Source organism: Ochotona princeps, chromosome 26 (assembly GCF_030435755.1).
Source record: "Ochotona princeps isolate mOchPri1 chromosome 26, mOchPri1.hap1, whole genome shotgun sequence".
NCBI classification, from domain to species: Eukaryota; Metazoa; Chordata; class Mammalia; order Lagomorpha; family Ochotonidae; genus Ochotona; species Ochotona princeps.
Window position 1 is genome coordinate 8,089,511 of NC_080857.1, and position 23,222 is coordinate 8,112,732.

The following is a 23,222-nucleotide window of genomic DNA, read 5'->3' on the forward strand; positions in this document are numbered from 1 at the left end:
CGGCCCTGGCCGGCAGGGGCCGCTCCTCGCGGCGCCCGGGGCCCCGCCGCGCCCGCCGCCGCCGCCGCCTCCCGCCTCCCCGCCCCTTCCCCGGCCGGCGCTCCCGTTACGCCGCGGAGCCGGGAGCCGGAGCCCGAGCCCGCGGCGGCTGCCGGAGGCGGCGAGGGGGCGCCCCGGCGGCGGCGGCGGGCGCGGCGGGGCCTGCGGGGCCTGCGGGGCCTGCGGGCGGGCGGGCCGGGCCCGGCCAGGCCGCGATGGCGACCAAGAAGGCGGGCTCGCGGCTGGAGACGGAGATCGAGCGCTGCCGCTCCGAGTGCCAATGGGAGCGGATCCCCGAGCTCGTCAAGCAGCTGTCGGCCAAGCTCATCGCCAACGGTACGCACCGGGCGGTCGCCTGGGCGGCTGGAGGCGCCGCGGCCTCCGCCGGCGGGGCCAGACACACGGGGCGCGGGCAGGGGCGCGGCCTGGCCGCCGCCGCCCAGGGGATGTGCGTGGGGCCGGGGTTCTGAGGAGCTGAGGGTTCCGGGAAATCAGGCGGTGTGGGGGGTCCCGAGGTGTGGGGGGAGGAGCGGGTGTGCTTGCTCCTGTGGACACGGTGGGGGGGTGCGGTGCAGGGGCTCACGGTGTCAGTGCAGCATCGGGACCTCCGGGGTCATAGGTGGCCTTGGGTTTCTAAGTTGGTGGTGATGTGGGGCTGCCCTCAGGACATGGGTGTGAATGTGTGTGTGTGTGTGTGTGTGTGTGTGTGTGTGTGTGTGTGGTGTGCCCCCAGCCTCAGATTGTATTTATGGGAGATATTGAGCAGAGACCCCCTGGGAAATAGGGTTTGTAAACACAATGTTCCTGGGGCTCCTGGTGGGGGGAGCTCCAACTTGAGGTGCATGGGGGTGGTGGGAGGCAGGTTGGGGATGTGAGTTCAGGCTGCAGAACTGGGGAGGCCTAACCACAAATACAGGGGGCATAGAGGCACAAGGGAAGGGTAATGTGGAAGAGGTGAAGAGGGAGTTGAGGAATGTTGGAGGCGGGGAGTGAGGGGTCCAGGGCCTGGCTTGGGTGGGGGTCCTACGGCTGCCCCTGAACAGAAAGAGCCAGGAACTCGAGCTGGTCCATGACACTGTTGACTGAATTGCTTCTTGTACCCAATCAGATCAAAATCACATCCCAAATCCCAATCCAGAGCGCAGCTCCACGTGGCCTTATTTGTTTTGGAAGCAAATACCCTTAATATTTGCTTGCCTGTTAGCACCCGCCAAAGCCGTAATCACCAGCAGACTGGCAGGAGGGCTCAGGGTTCGTCTGATGTCATCTCTGGCTTTCCCAGGGCTGAACAAGTGAATGAAAGGGCATGAATGGCACTGCCTACTTAAGGAAGGGCATCCAAACTATTTTTTAACCTTCTCATCGAACTCTACCCAGAAGTGGAGAAGGAGGTCTCCCACCCGGTCCAGGGGTGGTTTGAAGGTGTGTCTCTGGTGGTGTTAGTGCCTTCAAGTAAGGACTAGGCTGTGGGCACTCCCAGTGATGGGGCTTTGCTCTGGGCAGGTGGTTTTCTGGGTGACTGTAAGGGGCGTGATGGTGCCAGGGCATGGAGGAGGCACATTCCCTCGCTGGGCTCAGCCTGGTGAAAGTGTTGGCTCTTGTTGATCGAGTCCACATGTAGGAGAGGGTTAGAGGTGGCATGACCTTGTCCTCTCTGCCAGGTGCTCTGGCCGGTCTGCTGGCTTCTCACCTGAGGCTTTTTGTCTTTCTTCTGGGAATTGGCTTGGCCTGGGTCTGCTCACTCGCTTCCCAGCTGCGTGGGCATAATGATACCTTCTGTGTGGGCTGATGTTAGCATCTGATGGGCTCATTTGTGAGCATCCTGTTTTTTTCTCTTCCACATCCACTTGTTCCCTGTTCTCTTTTGCTCTGGCAAGGGACATTCACACGCCCACTTGTGCCAGTCATGACACCGTGGGGAACAGCCTTGACCAAGCTCTTGTTCTCATTGTGCTTACCCTCCTCGGAGATGGAGACAGATAATATGAGAGTAAATGAACAGGATGTAGGCAGGGAAGAAGAGTTCATGTGAGTGAGAATGACAGGTGGGAGAAGCAAGGGGCTTCTGGGCCACGGTGAACTCTGCACTTAGTGGGCTTGGGCCCGTCTTGTTCACCCTCACGGCTCTTGCAGGGCTCAGCCCTTTCCCCAGGGCCTTAAACCACAGCCGTGAATGGGGCCTGCAAGATGTGAGGTGTGCTGGGCATTGTGGCTCATGGGTTTGTGTGCAGGTTTAGTTTGGGGAAGTGCAAGAACGCGTGGAGGATCACATTTTGTCCCAGAAACTCAAGTGGTGAGCAGTAGCTGCTGAGGACAAAAGGTTACCCAAATGTGAAAAGGTCAGCAAGACTGCCCAGGAAGGTTTAAAAAATAATAATGCTTAAGCAAAGAGAACAGGTGAAACAACCCGGAATTGCTGTGGCAGAGAAGCACTTAAAGATGTGTGCTCCCCTTCTTTTGGCTGGAGGGGGCTGGTAGTGGAACATCGTGGTGGCTTTGGGGACCCCCTTGCATGCACTAGCCCTGGGCAGATTTGGCTAAATTCTGCTGTTGTAGCGTTGCTGCCTGGAGTGAGGAGGCCAGCTAATGTCCTCCTAGTTACGCACTGACAGCTGCCCTGGAGGCGGGAAAGGGCAGTCTTTACAGCTGGCTGGGGCCTGGGCCTGGGCCTGGGCTCTGCCGCTTCCGGACTCTGTGACCTTGGCCAAACCACTTGGCCGCTCCAAGCCTCCGTTCCCTGGTTCTAGGGTGGGACTGTCAGACTTACCTCACAGGTTATTGTGAGGGCTACAAAGCAGCTAATGTCGCCCAGGGCTGACTCTGAAGCCTGGCATTTTACTAGGCAGGCTTACTTATTCGTTCATTCCACAACTATTTACCACCTGTTAGGCTCTCGCTCTGGGTTAGGCACTGGGGCTTTCCCAGCGGCTGCAGCAGACAGAAACAACAAAAATGGCTGTCGTTTTGAAGCCCTTGTTGTAGGGGAGGAAGGGGCAGGCAGACCGATAAGAAGTCGAGTGCCTGAGTACAGCATGCTGGCTGTTGAATGGTGGTAAGGGTTTGCTGAAGAACATGGAGGGGAAGGAGAAGAGGGATTTTGTGAGTGGGCTGCAGGCAAGGGCACAAGAGCTTTGAGTTCACACAAGGAAGGCTACCCTAGGAAGGCAGCCTCCAGATAAGATGCAAGGGGCCAACTCCAGGGAGCAGTTGGAGCCAGATAGGGGCCACAGGAGGGCCACTCATTCTCAGCGCTCCTGCTGGCCACGGCCTCCTATGTCAGAAGCAGGGGTGCTCCATGTGAAGGGAGCCCATGGCCTTTCCTCATGAAAGACCCTGGGCAGATAGCTGCTACTCCACGACCTCTTGGACATCCATTGGTTTGCACATTTTGCCAAGGCAAAGAACAACCGAGTTGAAAACAGAGCTCACAAACCCATCACCCATCTCATCCCCCACCATTATTATTGTTTTAATCTTCAGTCTCAATATCCAGGATCCTGCCATTGCTAGCCCTTTGCCAGACCCTCGCAAGCCCCAGCCTGAGAGTGGTGTTGTGTCAGCTAAGTGTGTGTGTGTGCGCATGTGAGCTCATGTGAAGTTCTACCCAAGTCCAGGCTCCCCTGCCCTGAAGGGCACCCTGACCAGCAAGCATCACAGAGAACACGTGGCAATGCCAACTCTGGCCCAGGGTCGAAGTAAAGGACACACAGTGGCTTCTTGTTGGCTTGCAAATATTCCTGGCTCCTGGAAGTTCAGTGTCACCTGTCCCCTCGCCCTAAAATGTCATCTTCCAGCCCGAGTGACCATCATTTTCCGCTGCTGTGTTATGATCACGCACTGACCTGAACTTGACTGGTAGCTGGCTGGATGACCTTGAGCCAGTTAGCGACCTCCCAGAACCTGCCCTTCCTTGTGGATAAGATAGCGTTTATAATACCTGTGCCTTTAGGGTGGCTGCACAGTCTGTGGGTTGATGGACATAAACCTTGGGACGTGGAAGCTACAGGGTTCTTCAAGAGTGTGGGAAACTGGAATGCAAAGATCAACTATTTGGTGCATAGTTGTTTTCTAATCTGCATTTTCCAGGAACTTTGAGTTGCGCTTGAGCAGGCACCATTCTGTGGGGCTAACTCCTGGGTGGCCCCTGGGCTAGGTGGGCAGGGGCCTGAGTGTCCACCTGGCTGAGGGAAATGCCACTGCTGCACTGGTGCCTGGCCAAGGTGCCTCTTAGGATTTCAGTGTTGGTAACAGGCCTTGCAGAGGCCTGCGCCAGCCCCGGGCACCCAGAACTTGTTTTCCAAAGATGTGGGCCTGCCCTGCCTTTCTCTAGGCTGTTAAGCCTCTTAGGTGAGCTCAGTTACTGAGCCCATTCAGTGGCTTCAGTGGCCCATGGTCCGTTGCAATGACCGGATACTATCTGGGGACATTTGGATTCTGTCTTGGTGATGAAGGGTTGGTGAGGAGATGGTGGCTGAAGCCGGCCACCTCAGGAAACATGGCTGGTTACAAAACATACTTAAACTACAAGGTGGGAGTTGGGGCCCATTCCTGGAGCTGCTGTGTTTGTGGTTGGAAGAAGGACATGTTTGGCATGGTGGCTTTTCCTCCTAGGGTGGGGCTGGGCTCCTGGACCACTCCCTGCCCATGCTGTAGCCCTTGCCAGGTTGCCCAGACAGCAACCTGGGCCTTAGGGGTCTCTGGAAACAGGCCCGGTTCCACTGATAGTTTCTGCTGTGGGGTGAGGAGCTGGCTTTTTTGGTTAGGGCTTGACACCTTCCCAGGGCCCAGCAGTCCCCAGGGAGTCAAACTGCTCTGGAAGGTGGGGAAGGATACCCCTGAGACCCTGGCATCTCCATCCCAGCCTTCCCAGCTTGGTGCCCTGCTTTTAAGCCAGCACTCTCTTCTTTTGTCCTCTGAAGGACATACCTTGGGGGAAGACTGTGTGTTCAGTCCTTGGGATTCAGAAGGGTCAGTGGCATGGAGCCAGGAGGTCACTGTGGTCGGGGCTGAAGGACCCCTTGTAGCTGTGCACAGTAAGACCCATACTGGAGGCAGGCTGGGAAGGAGGAAGATGCTCAACTCTCCCCTGCATGCCCCCGTCAGCCTGTGCAGCAGATTTTCTGCTTGTTTCCTGGGAGCTCTGGCCTCTCTCTCCCTCCACAGAGTTGGGCCTGCTGGACTCCTTGCCTGTGGTGTTCCTAGCCTTTCTCATACTGTTTGGCTTTGGAGTCTTCTGCAGATCAAAACTTCCCTCTGCCAGGGTCTCCTTCATGGTCATGTGTCCACCTCCCCCCCCCCTTGCCATGGTGTCCTTCCTTCAGGGAAGGCAGCATCCTAAGTTAGGAGCAAACCCGACCTTGGAGAGGAGGCTGTGCTGTTGAGGAACCCTGTCTGGGAACGCATTTTAGGGTACCAGGGACAAGATGGGCAGCTCTTGCTCAGCAAACTCTTAGAGTTGTTAAGGTCTCCTCCCCAGGAAGGTCCAATATAATAAAAATAACCAACGGAGACCGAAGCGTTTAGAAGCCGGTCATGGAGCGTAGCCTCCTGCGGGGGAAACCTTGTGCCCAGAGGGGCGGTGGGCTTCCCCCCCCCCCCGGCCAGCCAGGGGCAGAAGCCAGCAGAGTGGGGTGGGTGAGAGCAGGTGCCAGCCTGGGTGGGACTGCTGGAGCTCAGTGTGGGGTCCCTGGGTCCTGTGGAGCACAGTTGTCAAGTGGGGACACAAGTGCAGAATCCCATCTGCAGCCCTGGGGGTCTGGTGCGGTGCAGTTTTCAGACTACCATGGGGCCCCTGGATGTTGTGGGACACTCCAGGCTGTGGGCGACCCAGCATCAGCACAGGACTGTACTCTGCAGGGGGGATATGGACTCTCAGTAGCCTCACATCACTTCTGCTGAAAAAATGAGCAACAGCAAAACCCAACTTTTGGTTTGGGGAGAGAGTTCTGGACTTCCGAAATGTCAGATGAGGCAGCATAAACCCTGTTAACAATGCTCAGCTTGTTGGGAGGCTGTTGGGACCAAGTGCGGGAAGAACCCAGACTCCCTGACAGTATGGGCATGTGGGGTGGTGCCTGCCCACTGGAACATGCCCAGTTGTGGTCCTGTCTCCTCCCTAGCCCAGGGCTGGCCTGGCCTGTGCCTGTGGCTCCACCCAGCGGCCAGCTCTAGCAGGCCACACTAACAGACGGTGTCCTACCTTTGGGGCCCCACACTGTGGAGTAGGACTCCTGGTGTGCCCCTCCCTCAAGTGGTACATTAGCCCAGGATGCTGAGGGTTGGAACAGGCCCAAGGAAAGATGGGCTTCCAGAGTAGGGGCTTTGACCCTGTTCTGGGCAGCAGCCTCCTGAAGCTCCGGGGTTTACCTCTGAGGCTGTTGGGGTCCCATGAGCCGGAGCCAGCCAGAGGTTCCCAGGAGACCAAGACAAGCTTTCCCACCTCAGCACATCTCCCTCCTTCCATACTCAGCTCCACAGTGGGTGGGAACAGCCCCCAGGGCTCCATTTGCTGGTCTGTAATTTGCTGGGACGTGAGTGGGTGACGTCATTGTGGCCAATGAGACACCAAGGGCATTGGCCTGAGGGGGCATTGCCTGTAAGGTTCCTGCATACAAGGGATTTCCCAGGGTGTTGTTTTATTCATGCTAGTGACCAGGAGAGCACCTGGCCGTTGATGAGGCTGAGCCATGCTGGGTGGCTGAGCTGATTACATCACCAAGCTGCTGGAGGCTGCAGCCATCCTCTCGACTTCCTGTTTTGCGAGATAAGGTCTCCTATAGAGCCTTACGGTTACTAACAGTTGCTGAAAGCATCCCAACGAGAGCCCCTTCTCCTGTGCCCAGAGTACCTTCTAGGCACCAGATGCCTGTCCAGCTTGGCACTGGGCACCCAGGAATAGCTTTTGTTCCACGACAGGCATGGGCAGTATGAAGTGTGACCGGCCATCTCCACCCTCAGGGATTGTGTGTGTCTGAGTGTGGCGCTGGCGAAGATGTTGGAGCGAGGCAGAGCAGATGGTCTGGGGTCTTTCGAGGCCTGGCCTCGGAGTCCACACACACCTGTGTGCCCATGGCCTCAGGCAGGTCTGCCTGACCCCAGCGTGTAAGGCAGTGCTGGGAGGGAGGAAGAACACGTACAGCATTGCTGGCACTTCTGTGTGCCAGGCTCTGGGCATGGGCCTTTCCGTGGCTCCCAGTTCACCAGCTCATCCTCCCAGCAGTCCTCATTCTCAGGATGAGGCTCGCAGACCTGAACTCAGCCAGAGTCTCTCCCACGGCTGACCATTTCCGTTGTTTTCCTAAACTGGAGGCTTCAAAGGTTCGCTGAGATGGCGTTCTGGAGTCTGGACAAGTTCTGCTCCCTGCTGCAGAGGTCTGGGCGGGCGCTGCGTTCCCCATCCTGAGGACATCCCGGGGCTGCCTGTACTGCTGGGCCACGACACACTCAGAGTACGGGTCCCTGTAAGTTCCCTGTCGCTGTAAGTTCCCAGACATCTCCTCGGAGTGTTAGTTCTCTGAGTCTGCACTTTCCAGCCAGAGCTTCAGGGGGCGGGGAGTTGCTGCTCTGCATCCCAATGGTTACCCTGTAGTGAGCACCTGCTGTGTGTGGGCACAGCACCAGCTTTAAGGAGGGGGGCATGAGAAGAAGTCTAGTGAGAGGTTAGCGGGTCAGGAGGCTTACAGTCCAGGAAGGCATCCTGTGGACAGCAGGGTCGGCTGACGGCTTGTTAGCAACTCAAATGCCCAGGCCTGGCATATGCATTGGCTTTAGCGTGCCGCGGAGTCAGGAAGCAGGATTTAAAATTTTTAAAAATTTTTCCTAATTCATTTTCACTTTATTTAAAAGGCAGGGAGACAAAGTTCGCTCTCCCAAACTTCCCCAACAGTTCGGGTGGGCCAGGCAGTCGCTCCAGATCTCCCACGTGGCGATTTCATCTTCCCCGTGTGAGGATGGCGCCGTCAGCCACTGCCTTCCAGGGTGTGCATTATCAGGAAACTGGATCAGAAACAGCACCTGGGACTCAAACCAGCAGGCCCTCTGTGATGGAAGCTGGCACCCTAAGCAGTGACTTAGCCCACTTCACTGCCATGTCCAATGCCTGCCCTGGAAGTGAGACTGTTAGCTTGTGCCCAGGTCATTGTGGGGCAGGAGTTTCAGTCCAGACCTTTGGTCTTATTGTCAAAGGTGGCAAGACAGAGTGTGACTGGGCACCCTGGGAAAGTGATGGCAATGTCACTTACAGCACACGCAGAGCAGCTGGCCTATGCAGGGCTGCTCCGGGGACCACGACCGCTCCCAGCAGAACCCTGGGAGCAGGGTCTCAGGCCACCTAGTGGTGTTGGGGTGACCAGCATGTACTGGTTGGCCTGAGACTGCCTGGTTATTTGTACTGAAAGTCTCCAAATCCCAGGAGCCCCTCAGTCCCTCAGGCCTGGGCACTGGCTTACCCAACAGGTAAGGGGAAAGGAATCCCCGTGCAGGAGGAAGCAGCTGGCTGTGCTCTGCAGGGCCTGGGTCCAGAACCTGGTCCTGATTTCTACTGCTTGTCTGGCCTTGGCTGCCTGTGGAGCACTTGAGCCTCTCCCTCCATCTCAGGGGTGGCTTTGGGGAGACAGTGAGCTAAGGGCAGTTTTCCACCAGCATCATCTGCCAGCAGGCCTGGCTGGATATCCTTGTGGAAAGTATGTGGGAAGGAAAGATGCATACTCCTTTTCTGCAAAGATTTATGTATTGAAAAGGCAGAGAGAGTGAGAAATAGATAGATGAGACCCTCTGTCTACTGATTCACTCCCCAGATGGTCTCAGTGGCCTGGGCTGGGCAAGGCAGAAGCCAAGAGCCTGGGAGTGCATCTGTATTTCCTGACAAATACAGGGCCTCAAACACATAGGCCATCTGCTGCTGCTTTCCCAGGTGTGTTAGCAGGGAAATGAATTGGAGTGAAGACTTGATCCCTCACTCATATGGGATGGTGGTGCCACAGGTAACAGCTTAACCTGCCCCACCACAACGCCAGTCCCAGATGCATGCTTCTTTATAGAGGACTTGAATGGCAGGTAGGAGTGGGACAAGAACTGTAGTTGTAGGCCAGGATGCGGTGGGGGTTTCTCTGTCTCATGGAATCTGAATTGTTCCCAAGGCCCCCGTCCAGCCCTGGAGACCTAAGGAAGCTGCATTAGCAGGCTACAGGACTGAGGCTCAGCCGGTACTCATGGGGCCCACCTGCAGCTGTCCCTTGGGCCTTTGGGAACTGATGTAGGATTTGGGGGTACTGCGTGCATAATGGGGTCATAGGGATGAATGTGACCTCCACGTGGCCAGCTTCCAAGGTCAGGGCTTTGTTGCTGGCCTTGTTCATGGCTGTGTCCTAATCATTAACTGTCCAGTATGCAATTGGCGTTCAACTGATGATTAACTGAACAACTGCCTCCCCCCACCCCTTGGAGCACTGTGCCTGTTTTCCTTTACTCTCTAGGCCCTTTCTGACCTCCGACTGCAAGCAGGCCCCTGTCCTGAGGGTTGTCTGAGATGCAACCTTCTGCTCAATCCTTCAGCGGAGGGACTTAGGTGATGTGTGATCAGAGCCAAGAGTGGGGAGGGACAAGGGCTGCAGAGCCCTGGGGATGGAGTGCCCACCTGCCCACCTGCCCCCAGCCCCACAACCAAGACTCCTAGTACTGTCTCTGGACATGTTTGGCCCTGCCGGCTTGCAGCACTGGGCACATCCTGCCCACCGGACTGCTGGGAGTGCTGACCTCTGCTTCCCGTGACTCTGTGACCCTGCAGAGTGGACCCTTGCATTTCCCAGGGTCTGCTTTCTGGATGGACTGTGTCCTGCCCTCCTTGTCTCCCCTCTTGTGTGCACAGGCGGGCTCGCCCTGTGCTACGAGCCCAGCACCTTTTGCTGAGTCCTGATGCTGGGCAGGTGTCTCCTCTCAGGTGAACCAGCCTGCAAGGAGTGACCAGCGGGCCAAGCCCTCCTGCTGAGGGCGCCCTGCCCAGGGTCCAGCACTAAATGTTGCTCTTGCTCTCTGGCTGAGGGAGTTCTCCCAGCCAAAGGCCTGGGAAAGGGGATTCTCTGAGATGCTTGGGCAGCAGGCCAGGCCCTATGGAACCCTTCCTGCCTCTGTCCCAGCACACTCGTACCCGGGTCGGGTCTCCTTCCTGCCTGCAGCTGCACTGGGGGAAATCCTGCCATCCCCTGGCACCATTCCTGATCTTTCTTGCCCCTGTTCCCCCTTGGAGTCATTGTGGGGTAGTCCTGTGTTCCCACCATGGACAGACTGTTCCTGGCAGGCAAGGCCTGGCCCAGGACACTGGGTCTCTAGCTGGTGCTTGCTGCTGCAGTGGGCGGGTGTGGCTGCTGAACTGGTCTGTGAGGAGCTGGCTTCCTGAGAGTGTTTGCAGGACTTCTGGGCTGGCCTGATAACACCCCCTGCCCCTGTGGTCACTTCCTGCCCCGCTGTGCCCACAGTCAGGCAGCCAGTTCGGAGATAATAACTTGGACGGCACCTCTGTGATCCTCGATTCAGGTTCGATTGGCAGGTGGGGAAGCAGTGCGAGATGCGTGTGCTCTGTCAGTGTTTGTGTCCCCTCCCGCCTCTGCACTGCTTGTGGGGAGGGGGCTTTGGCATCAAGTCTGGACTCTGACGAGCCAGGTTTCCCCCACGAGATTTTTTTTTTCTGATTTCTCTTAGACTCCTTTGTTTTTGCTGTTTCAAGTGGCCAGGCCTTCCACATTGGGGCCACAGTTTAAACACTGCCAGGGAAGTAGGACAAGAGCCAACAGGAGCCCTGAAGTGGGACTTGGAAGGCCAGGGGCTCATGGCTGGCCTGGAGCTCATAGATGGCCTGGGTCAGGCTGCCCAAGGGCAGCTGAGTCTCTTGAGACCAGGGTATGAGGGTGGGCCCGGGCCATGAAAGGGAGGTGTGCTTGACTGCAGTGTGAGAGAGAGAGGACTAGGGTGGAGTTAAGAGCTGGGTTAGTACCTTGCGATGATATTGGCCTTCCCCTTGCAGAGACAGGAACCCTGGGGGAGTTTGGAGCAGGAGGGGAGCCTGAAACAGGTGCTGGGGGCCAGCCAAGTCACAGCTGCTTGCAGAGGTGTGTGCCCTCTCTGATACTGCAAGAGGGCAGTGCCCAGGCCTGGCTCCCCACCTGAGCTGCTGGCAGTGGCCTGTCACCTACTGACACAGGCCAGGCCACTGGTGGCCCGAGGGCCCAACCACCCTGTGGTGGGTCCCATGTCCTGCTCCCCAGAAGATTCTTCATGAGTTCTTTTCTTCCTCTAATGGCTGTCCTGTCCACGACCTTGCCTCATGTGTTGTTGAAGGTAGCAAAGTGACAGACACATGTTTGCCGCCCTGTCTGCCTGCTACCTGTCCTGTGTGGAGGTGTGGCTCCTGCAGAGGCTGCCAGCCCCTCTGCTTTGCACCAAAGCCCTTGTGCCATTTTCATGATGTCACCATTACAGAGTTTTCTCCCGTGCCCTGGGCCACTCCCTCCAGCATCTACAGGGGCCTAGACTTCCTTGTAGCCCCCACTCTGGTCCTGTTACTGCCCAGCTCCCCATGCCTCTTTGCAGCAGGTCAGCCTTCACAAGGGTCCTGGGTCCTCCGCTCCACCGGCACCTCTCTCATCAGGCTCACCTCTGTGTCGCCTGACCTCACTTTGATGTACCAGCTGTGCTCAGCCTACCTGTCGTTCCCTGATCTTGGTGTCACCATCATGGTCCTGGTTTCTCACCTCCAAGCCTTGCTGCTCTGCTTCTCCAGCTCTGCTTTGGAGTTGAGTTATTGGCTTGGATATCAACCTTGAACCCGAGTATTCCTCCTCACCTCTCTACCCATGTCCCCTCTATCATGCCATCCAATATCTAGAGTTTGCCTTTGGTTCCTCTCCTGTTCTTATCCATCATATGTTAATTTCCTGTGGCTGCTGCAACAAAACCGGCACCCATTTGCTGGCTCAGAGCAATGCAGATTGATTCTCCGAGAAGTCACCCTCAGGCCTCCCTGGGCTGAAGGCTGGGCCAGTGGGGCCATTCATTCCGGGCTCGGGGCCAAGTCCATCTCTCTCTCATTTTTTTTTCCAGGTTCCTGGGGCTTCCTGTGTTGCCTGGGTTGGCCTCTTTCTCTTCACTGCCCGTGGTTTTACTTCCCCATATCTCCTCCTCTGACCCTGACCTTCAGCTAAGCACCCAGAAGGGCCCACCCAGATGATCCAGGATAATCAAGATCCTCCTATCCCTTGCACCCGCCAAGTCCCTTCTGCCATGCAAGGTGCATGTTCACAGGGTGCAGAGATGAGGGCATAGGCGACTTGAGGCCAGTCTCTCAAGTCAGTCTGGTCTCTTTCCCTTCACACTGTGACCTCACTCAGTCAGTTTCACCCTTTAGGCACCGTTTCTCATCTTGCTTGCCCAAGTCACAGTCACCTGGCACCTGACTGCTGCAGTCACCTGGCACCGTTTCTATTCTTGCCTCTTCTTCCCGCTCTGTGTTCTGCACACAGAGCACAGAGGGAGCTTTGAAAGCTTAAATCAGAATCTTTCATCCCCATTCACAAGTCCTCAAAGTCTTGCAGTTGAACTTAGAATGTGTTCTAGGCTCCTTGGCAGTCTGCCCATGCCCTGGCACCTGCTCTGGCTGCACCGGCCTCCTTGCTGCATTACGAGCACACCAGGTTCCCCTGTAGAACTCTCTGGACTGTTCCCCCCTTTCAGGGCTTTGCTTGGCTGACTTTGTCTCGTTCTTTCTCTCAGTTGTGCTCTCCCTGGACAGTCTCTCAGATCCAGCTGCCAGATAGATCTGCAAGACCACCAGGCACTCCTGTGTCCTCAGCCCATTTTCATCCTCTGCTATCTTGACTGCTATATGGCCCTTGCAGGTTGACCTACCTCCCTTGTTTGGAACGTGAGCTCTGGGCAGGCAGTGACCTCGGGGAGTCCTGGTGCCGGCAGGTGTGCGTCAAGGCTGGTGATGTAGGGTGTGCACAGCACCTGAGCGATGTGATCAGCTCAGGCCCAGGGAGCTGCAGGCAGGTGCTCCCACTGAGCTGGAATTGTCTTTGATGACGCCTGGGAGCGGAGAGGGAGGTGCAGCACGTCCAGCACGCTTGGGTGAGACAAGTGGCCAGGGTCTTGGAAGGACCTTGAGGTGTGCGTGTGGGAGAGGCTGGTGGCCCAGGGAGAGTAGGAGCTGAGCCCCGGGGCAGGGGCGTGGTGTTTTGGGCACTCCTTCACTGGGCTCCGAGAAGATGGCGAGGTTCGCAGCTCCTCTGTGGGTTGCTGGACCTGTAGCTGATGCCCGACTCAGGGCACAGCCAAGGGCTGTTAGATGTAAACAGTGGATGCAGAAGGCAACAAAAGGCAAACAGAAGAAGGGCAGAACATGCTCCTTACTTGTGAGGGGCTACGACCCAGGAAACAGAAAGCATCTCAAGTGGGGAAGTGTTTAATACTCCTGATGAGCCGAGCATCATGACCTCACCTACCTCACACCTGCACAGCACACATCTACCGTGCACTGGGCAAAGTCACCTGTCACCCAAAGCCATTCTACGTGTGGTGACTTGTGGTGGCAGGGCTGACCAGGAGCTGCCACAGCCCAACCTCACAAGAGAGCCCCATACCACGTGAAGCCGGCCTGGGAAAAGTTCAGGCCCAGTCCAAACGTAGTTTCTCCTCAGTACATCACCTGGACGTCATCGTGACATGGAGAACTGTTCCTGTAGAGAAGAATCCCCGCTTTCCTGGTTGTCTGCGTGTCCCTTGCTCTCTTCCACACTAACACCCACTCCTGGGTCTCTCCTGAGGGTCTTTGCTGCATCTATGTTATAACAAAGTATGTTGTCATTTGGTTTTTTTCCCCATATTTATTTGAGAGAGACGGAGAGAGAGCGCCCATTTACTGTTTCATTGCCTCAATGTCTACAACCGCTGGGGTACCCCAGGCTGAAGCCTGGAGCAGGGAATTCAGTCCAGGGCTCCCACATGGGTGATCTGTCGCCTGCTGGTTCCCAGGATCTGCCTGAGTCCAAAGCCGGGAATCAAATCCACACATGCTGGTATGGGGTGCAAGCTCCCTGATGGCCACTCAACCTTCAAGCCAAGTGCTCTGCCCTGCTCTTTGCTCGTATGGTCATGCCACACAATCCACCTTTTGTATCTTGAGATTATTAGCTGTTACTGTATAATAAACCATCCCACACTTAATGCCTTTTGAAAAAAATAATCTTGGGTAGGCCCGGCACGGTGGCCTAGCGGCTAAAGCCCTCGCCTTGAGTGTGCCGGGATCCCATATGGGCGCCAGTTCTGATCGCAGCAGCCCCGCTTCTCGTCCAGTTCCCTACTTATGGCCTGGGAGGGCAATCGAGGATGGCCCAGGGCCTTGGGACCCTGTGCCCACTTGGGAGACCCGGAGGAGCTCCTGGCTCCTAGCTTCAGATCGGCGCTTGGGGAGTGAATCATCGGATGGAGGATCTTCCTCTCTCTGTATATCTGCCTTTGCAATGAAAATAAGTAAATTTTTTAAAAAATGCCAAAATGATAGATGTTTTTAAAAGAAAAGAAAAAAATAGTCTTGATTTATTTATTAGAGAGGCAAAGTGACAATTCTTCGAGCTGTAGTTCACTCCTCAAAGGCCCGCTGGAGCCAGGGTTGGGCCAATCTGAAGCAGGAGCCAGGAAGTCCATCTAGGTCACCCCTGTGGGTGGCAGGGACCCAAGGCCTTGGGCTATTATCTGCTGCCTTTGAGTGTATTCGCAGAGGCCTGGAACTGCAGAGCAACCGGAACTCTCCCCAGGTACTCTGTATAAGGGGTGCAGGTGTTCCATCCCCCCAGTAACCACTTCTCATTGGCTTGCCAACGCATCTGTGGCAGGCCGTGGATCCTTGGGTCACCTTGGGCTGGACTCTGACTCAGCTCTGCTGCACACATGGAGCTCTCCCGAGGGTGGGCGGCGCTTGGTCCAGGCTCGCTCAGGCACATCTCACACAGTGGTCACAGTGAAGCAAGAGGAAGAAGTCACATGGAGCTCTTTTCTAAGCCTCTGCATACGTCAGGGTTGCTAATGTACTGTCAGCCGGAGCTAGTCCTGTGACCAAGACCAGAGTGTGTGCGAGAGGCTGTGAAGTGTGTGGGCTGCAGAAACAGAGATGTGCGTGTTGAGGTGGTCAGCTGCCATGGCTTTATGCTGAGGCCTGTTCATCTGTGCGTGCACAGTCTTGGCATATGGCAGATGTTTCATCTGACAGGTTGTCTGTCAAGGACACCATGGGTGGTTTCCACCTTTGGCTGTTACCAGTCGGGATGTATGGGGTTAATACTCCTGTGTCTCTGGGCTGAGTCCCTGAGGCTGCCTGTTTGTGGGGTGAATGCTGGTGATACAGGCACAGGGATTGTTCTCTGGAGATTGCTTACCTGCGTCCCACTGCCTCCCAGCCGCCCTTCACCCATGTCCTGTGGTGCTGTGCGCTCCTGTTGGCACTGTGGGGACCCGGGCAGGTCCACTGTTCCCTCTGAGGCTCAGATAAACACAGGGAAAGCACCCACTCGAGGCTTGGGGGGAATGGAGGGTATGGCTGCCTCTGCCGAGGTACAGAGGGACACGGGAGCAGCAACTGCACCTGGACCAGGGATTGGTTTTCCCCTTGGATCGCAGCTGAGACGTGGGTGTGTGCTTGCGTGCATCCTGACCTAGAAGGGCCTGAGATGCTGCCATTGGTATCAAGTTCTCTCCCAAAGAAACCTCAGGGGGCAGAGGAAGAGGGAAGAAAGCCTGTTGGCTTCTGCTTTGTATCTTGCAATGGGTACACTGAGAAAGAGGCGTCACTCCAACAGACCATGGCCGCAGCCCCACCTTCCCTGGGGACTTCGGAGAGGCCCAGTGTCAGTGTGTTGAGTTGTGCCAAGCTTGGTCTCAAGGACTGTTTAGACCTAGGTGCAGGCTCAGGAGCAGGGCTCTTGTTTCATAGCACTTCCTGCCACTACAAGATGCCGCTTAATGCTGGCAGCCAGCTTTTCATCACAGTGACTGAAACACAGCAAGGGTTTTAGAGGCTCTCAGTCCGAGATTGGGTGGCCCTTGGAGGCTGGCATCTGAGGCAGGTGGTGGATGGTGGGACATGTGTGCAGGGAGGGTCAGGCTGGGAATAGGCCCAACTGCCTAGATCCTAGGGCATGGCTGCTGTGACCCAAAGACCTTATGCTGGAGCTGCCTTGGCAGACATCATGATTGGATGTCTCCACTGTAAATTCATCAGCCATTCAGATGCTCCATTAGCCATCAACTTAAGGCTGTTGGGCTTCAAGGGTCTTCACTAGCCGGAGAGTCAGATCCTGTCAACCCATAACAACGGCTGTTCTGGGAAATAGCAGATCCCAGCAATTGGTGGAACGTAACTGGGACAGTAGCTGCTGTTTACCCAGCACCTGCTGCACGCTGTATACGTGACCTCTAATTCCGGGCTGTAGCCAGGCAAAGAAGCAGGCTCAGAGAGGGCTAGCATCTCACTCCCTGCCACTCAGCTGCAGGTGAAGGAGCTGAGATTCAAGTCCAGGGCTGGTTGAGGTTCAAGATCTTCTCCCTACAGTACTCCTCCATTCTGGAAGCCTCGTGTCTGGCCCTGTGCTGCAGGCCTGCAGGCCTGCTGTCCCACCTGCAGCTGTGGGAAGCCCTGAGCCTGAGGGTACGCAGGCAGAGAGGGAGGAGACACTGAGGTCTGTCTTGGGCACAAACTTGTGCAAGGTCCTGGTGTCTGTATGGGATGGGGATACTCACAGGGTGGTTGTAGGGCTGTTCTGTCACCCAGGTCTCTGGCCCCGCTGTCCTTTCCCACCTGTTACCCAGCGCCTTGAGAACTGTTCTCCCCTATGGCCCTTTTCCTTGTGTGCTTATTTTCAGATGAGAGGGTTAATTCGGGTCCTATTCCTCCATTTTTGTCCTCTTTTGTTTTATATTTAAGTTTTTTTTAAAAGATTTATTCATTTTTATTACAAAGTCAGATATACAGAGAGAGGAGAGACAGAGAGGAAGATCTTCTGTCCGATGATAGTGACCGCAACGGGCCGGTGCTACACCGATCCGATGCCGGGAACCAGGAACCTCCTCCAGGTCTCCCACGCAGGTGCAGGGTCCCAATGCATTGGGCCATCCTCGACTGCTTTCCCAGGCCACAAGCAGGGAGCTGGATGGGAAGTGGAGCCGCTGGGACTAGAACCGGCGCCCATATGGGATCCCAGGGCATTCAAGACAAGGACCTTAGCCACTAGGCCATGCCGCCGGGCCCTATATTTAAGTTTTTAATCTATCTGGAAATAATTTAAAAAAGATTTATGTCATTTTTATTTGAAAGATGCAGTCACAGAGAGAAGGAGAGGCAGAGTGAGAAATCTCTCATCTGTTGGTTCAGTCCCCTAATGGCTGCATGGGCCAGACCTCAGCCCATCCAAAACCAGGAGCCAGGAGCTTCTTCTAGTCTCCCACACAGGTGCAGGGGCCCAAGGCCTTGAGGCATCCTTTTCTGCCTTCCCAGGCCATAAGCAGGGAAGTGGAGCAGCTGGGACATGATCCAGCACCCATATGGGATGCTGGCTCCATAGGAAGAGGCTTAATCTACTATATCTTAGCTGTAGCCCCTAGAATTTATTTTCGTATCTGCCTTGGGAACCTATTTCCCTCCTGCCTGGCTGTCCTGGAGTGTGACTATACACATAATTTGACACTGAAAGTGAGGTAAAGCTGATGCTTTTGTTGTTAATGGATTCTGATTTGGGACCCCATAGGGTTGTTGGTCCACCCCACGCCACCCAGCGCATCTGCATTGTCGGTGATGGCCTCACAGCCTCTGCCTGACTTCCCTGGTATAAATCTTCCGTTTGGAAGAGCAAGTAGCCGAGTAACCAGGATTTTACCTTTTAAGATGTGGAGCAAAGAAACCATAATCTGCTTGGGGGATTAAACTGGAACCTGGAAAATTTCTAAGATTTTTTAGAAAATTTTTTCAAAGCTACTGTGCTAACTGCCAGTGTGACCGCGAGGCCCCTGTGTGGAGGGGCTGGCGGCTGATCCTCGCCTGCTAACCAGGAGCTCCCTGGCCTATTCCCACTTTCCCTGGTCATTTTGACACAGCTGTGTTCTGAGAATCTGTATAGAATTTTACAGCGCATCGCCATGCTCCGGAGGGGAGGCCCCAGGAAAGCAAGGAGCTGGGAGATGGCTTCGCAGCTGTCTTAGAGAATGCTCACTACTGGCTTGTGTGTGTGTTCTTGGAAGATTTCCCTGAACACAACATCAGACAAGTTGGCCATTTCCTGCTGACTGGCATCTCTGTGTTAATGTAGATCCATCCAGTTCTAGAATGGATAAGTGAAAACTGACCAGACACCTGCTTGCATGCAGTTTATTCATGATCAGAATTCACTACCAGCGGGCACCCACTTAGACCCTAAGGCCATGCAGTTCCCAGTGGGCCTGCCTGGTAGTCTGGAACCTCAGGGTATGGTGGCCCTGAGCATGAGGGAAGGGGCTCCCAGAATAGGTTCTTCCTGGCCCAGCTGAGTGTCTCACTTTGTTTCCTCAGATGACATGGCTGAACTCCTCCTTGGGGAATCCAAGCTGGAGCAGTTCCTGAAGGAGCACCCTCTGCGGCAGGGGGCCAGCCCGCGGGGCCCCCGGCCGCAGCTCACCGAGGTCCGCAAGCATCTCACCGCTGCCCTGGACCGAGGGAACCTCAAGGTACTGTGGGCCTGTGTGTGGGAGAGGAGACAGCGGGGAGATGCTGGGCCCCACCTCCGCTGGGCTGGATGTGGGCAGGAAGGAGGCCCAGGGTTGGACCACATGACTTCTTGACCTCTTAGAAGCAGGCTAGCTTCCCGTGCTGCCTGTGCGTCATCTCCCTGGCTGGCTCACCCCCATTAGGCTTTCTCTGATGGGTCTTCAGTGACATCCTGCACAATGGTCCTGACCTTGGAAATAGCTCCCCTGTGAGGCCCAGTGCTCAGGCTGATGCTTGGCCGTGCTATAGCTCCCTGCCCGAGCTGTGCACTGTGAAAGGCCACTGTAGCCCAGAGCTGTGTGTGCTTAGTGCTGGTGCTTGCAGGTCTGGTGCTGCCCGGTGAGGAAGGGCACCCAGAGCTAAGCCTGCCCAAGCAAGGCCTCTGCCCCGGTGCTTGCCTGGTTCACCTGCTCTGCTCTCGGGTCTCTGCTGATACTCGGGGTTCTCTTCCTGCTTGTAGGTCTTCCCTTCTCAGCTTCTCTGGAATACCCCCTCGCGTGTGTCTACTTTGCCTGTCCTGCCCCTTGCCCTGTCAACTTACATTTCCTGGCTGTGCCCCTCTGAGCACGCTGAGGGCTGCTGTCCCAGCCTCTGTGTGCAGGCACCGGCTGCGTCCCAGCCCCGCCCTGCCCCTCTGTTCAGGCCCTTCCTGTTGTATCACTTGTTTTCCACAAGGACAGTGTTCCGTGGGCTTTGGAGCTCTGTCCTCTTTTTCCTTTGTAACCTCAGTGATTTCTCCTTCATTTTTCTCTTCCCAACTCTGCATCCTGCGGGGCTCCTGCTGTGGCCTTGGCTGTAGTCTATGCACATTTCTTGAGGGGCAGCCTTGCCTACCAGGGCTTTCCCTTCTACTGCGTTGGAAGCTTGGGCTTGTGGGGGGCACTTCCCTGTTTGGGATGTAGTTCCTGGGGCTTGGGAGGGGGAACCTGGACCCCCACCTGGCTGTGGCTGAGGGCTTGGGTGACACGTGGACAAGTTAACTTGTATTCCTATATATGCCTCCTGGAAACCCCAATCTAACCTCCTTACAAGAATGGCCTCAGAACGTCTGTACTGGACACAGCACCAGGCCCTTGGGAGGCGGTCCGGGAATGTCACTTTGTCATGGGATGCTTGCTATGTCAGGATTCGCTGCAGTGTTTGGGCCTTGGCCACCGCGACTTGAATTTCCTCTCTCAGTTTCTTTCTACACTGAGTGCTTAGGCTTGCGGAACTGTTGTCTCCACACCCACTGGTGACTCTAGGGTGGGAGGGAGGCGGCCAGCAGGCACTCCCAGGGACGGCTGTCGGGGTCACATGTCCTGTCAGGAAGTGTGGGGGTGTGATTGTGTAAGGGAGATGTCTCGCCCATTCCTTTCCCACTTCTAAGCCGTTGATCTCACCACATGCTGATAGTGGATGCTGTCTACCACCCAAAACGATAGGAAGGACGCTGAGTTTCAGATGTCCCCACATGCAGATTTGTGAGCTGTGTGATTGGGGCACCTGTTCAACCTTGTCGAGCCTTAAGTTTCTCGTTGTAGGTGTCCTAGGCTCCAAGCTGTCCGAGGCTTCAGTGAGGGAGTTTTCTCGACACTGTGCATTAGGTACTTGTCACTTGCTCTGATGTGATCGATTGTACCTGGAGAGTTTGTCTGCTGTTGTTGTTTTCCACTCGTGGAGTTGTACCCTTGGCGTGGGCGTGGGCCCTGCTAGCACCCGTGAATGAGTGGCTTCCTCTTTGCTGGAACTCAAGTCTAGCATGTCTCAGCCGAGCTGAGACTGGAAGCAGCAGAGCTGGAGGAACCTGGGTTCTTACTGAAAGAGCCCTGTGCTGGGGGCTGATGGACAGCATGAAAACCCTGCTTATCTGAGCAGCGTGGCTGCTGGCACCACATTGGATTTGTGCTCCCACCTCCCAGGCAGCCATATGGCCTTGGCCTTGGCCAAGCTGTTTCCACTGCTATGCGGAACTGCCGGAGCTTGCCCAGCAGGGCTCTCCCACTGGGTCTGTTCTGAGCCTTTGGCCCTTCAGTTTGTTTTGTTCAAACTTTTCTTATGATAAAATACACATAAAATTTTGGCATTGTCACCATTTAAAATTCCATTTATTTACTTTTTTTAAAAAATAAGATTATTTTTATTGGATCTACAGAGAGAAGGAGAGATCTACAGAGAGAAGGAGAGACAGAGAGAAAGATCTCTGTACTGGTTCACTTCCCAAGTGGCCACAACAGCCAGAGCTGAGCCGATCTGAAACCAGGAGCCAGGAGCTTCTGCTAGGGCCATCCTTTACTGCTTTCCCAGACCACAAACAGGGATTTATTTATTTACGGTTTATTTGTTTGAACAGCAGAGGAGAGGAGAGAAAGGGAAAGATGGAGAGAGAGAGAGAGAGAGAATGAATTCATCCTCTAGTTCACTCCCCAGATAAACGCAATGGCTCAGACTGAGCCAGAATCCAGAAACCTGAAGCTACCTCTGGGTCTCCCATGTGGGTGGCAGGAGTCCAGGCATATCAGCTGCTTTCCCATTAGCAAGGAGCTGGAACATAAGTGGAGTATCTGGGACTCTAACTGGTACTCTGATGTGGAATGTCAGTGTCACAGGGGACAATTTAACTTGCTGTGCCACAGTATTGGCTGAAATTTTATTGAAGTATTCATCCATCCATCCATCCATCCATCCATGTTGGAAGAGGAGAGAGACCTCCCTCTGCTGGTTCATTCCACAAGTGCTCTCAACAAGTCATAGTTGGGTCAGGTGGACATCAGGAGGCAGGGGTTCAGTCTGGGTCCCCTATGTGGGTGACAGGAACCCAATCTTTTGAGGCTTCACAGCTGCTTCCAAGGGTAGAATCTGTAGGATGCAGCCGGATCTTGAACCCACACATCCCATGTGGGATATGGGCACCCTGGCAGCATCGTCACTGCCACACCAGGCAGCTGGCCTGTTCCCTTTTCTGAAGGTCCACGCCTGTCACGTTAAGCACCCTTGCTGGGCAGCTGTCACCACCATCCCTCTGTGGAAATCTTGGATCTTCCAGGTCAGAACTTCCCCCTACTGGACCTCCTTTAGCTCACCTTGAAGCCCACCATTCTCTGATGTTCGAAGGTTTAGGGTAAGGGGTGGGCAGGGAGTTGGGAAGGACCTCACAGAATCTCCTAGAAAATCTTTCCAAGATTCCCAAGCCTGGCCTGGCTCCCCAATCCTGATGGAGGCCCTGTGTGCTGGGTACCTTTATTGTTATTACTGCTGTTAACATTCATGGCTTTTTTTCCTTTCCTCTCAAGTCTGCTCTGAACTTCTCTGTCTCCAGATGTGATTTTAATTCTCATATATGGACCTCTGCCTTGGCCACTCCCAAACCTCTTTTGCTTCCTTCAACTTCTTTTGTCCATTCTGCTGCCCTGCCCAGTGCCACCTGTTGTCCCTGATCCCTTGCAAGTTGGCACCTTGGGGAAAACATTTGTTTTCTCCTTTTCCTTCTAGTCATGTCCCCTGGGCTCCATGTGCACCTGTGCTTGTAGTCCCCTGTGACAGCTGTAGTTCACACGGCAGCCCTACTTCCCAGGGTGTTTCTGCAGCCAGAGAAGTCCAGCCCACAGTAGCCTGAGCTCCGAGGAGAAGGCTTGGGAGAGGGCATACACCCACATCATTTCATGGACAAGTGGCCTTGTCGGTGCCCGAGCTGACGCAGGGTCAGGAGGGAAGGCGGAGGGCAGGCCTGCTGGGCTGGGCTGGGGCCCATGGGAGATGACAGCATCGGAGACATGAGAGCATCAGCCTCCAGGGAGGGCGGCTCAGTGACCTCAGCTTCCTGAGCTCGAATGACCCTGGGAAGAAAGCAGGTCCTGATCTCTGCAACTGTTGGAAATCGTTTCCTGGGACCCTTTGGGCTGCAGTCGGGGCTGCGCCTCCAGTGCCGCAGCTGGGCCTGCCAGGCTGGCCGGGAGGCTCCTCTGTGAGGCAGGTGTTCCTGTGTTTCCTGGGTAGCCATCTCCATCCTTGGTCCAGCCTGCAGGACCCGGGAGAGCCGTGGGGCTTTTGTTTGGCTTTGTTTTGTTTTCACATCAGTTTTTGGGATAAATGGTCTGAATATCCTTTGCCCAACATGCTTGGAGCCGGAAGGATTTCCGTATTTCAGTTTTCAGATTTTGGAATATTTGCCTAGGCCCTGCTGATGGGCCACTTCTAATCCCAAAATCCAACATCTAAAATGCTCCAATGCTGAACGTGTTTCAGATTTTGGAGTATTTTGGATTTGGGATTTCAGATTTCAGATCTAGGATGCCTAATCTGTGTAATGCATGTAACACACGCTTCACCCAGCTGAAGTGTAACTCAGTGGTCTTTAGTGTATTTACAAAATGTGCAACATCACCACCATCAGTTTTAGAACATTTTTATCACCTCAAAAAGAAAC

At 55.2% G+C, this 23,222-nt stretch overlaps 1 protein-coding gene across 7 annotated transcripts in view; it reads left to right on the plus strand.

Annotated features, from left to right (window-relative positions):
• The first annotated feature begins 80 nt into the window (after window positions 1-80).
• The window catches only part of TTC7B (tetratricopeptide repeat domain 7B), a 173,631-nt gene continuing 150,489 nt past the window's right edge, over window positions 81-23,222 (plus strand). For 3 of the 7 annotated variants that reach the window (XM_058655184.1, XM_036496314.2, XM_004584341.3), the window contains exons 1-2: window positions 81-375; window positions 18,623-18,777. In XM_058655184.1, the coding sequence (XP_058511167.1) occupies window positions 255-375; window positions 18,623-18,777 (276 nt within the window). In that variant the 5' untranslated portion in view covers window positions 81-254. Of the gene's footprint in view, window positions 376-18,622; window positions 18,778-23,222 lie in introns of those variants that run through there. The other 4 variants (XM_058655185.1, XM_058655187.1, XM_058655188.1 and 1 more) reach the window with 3 other exon arrangements.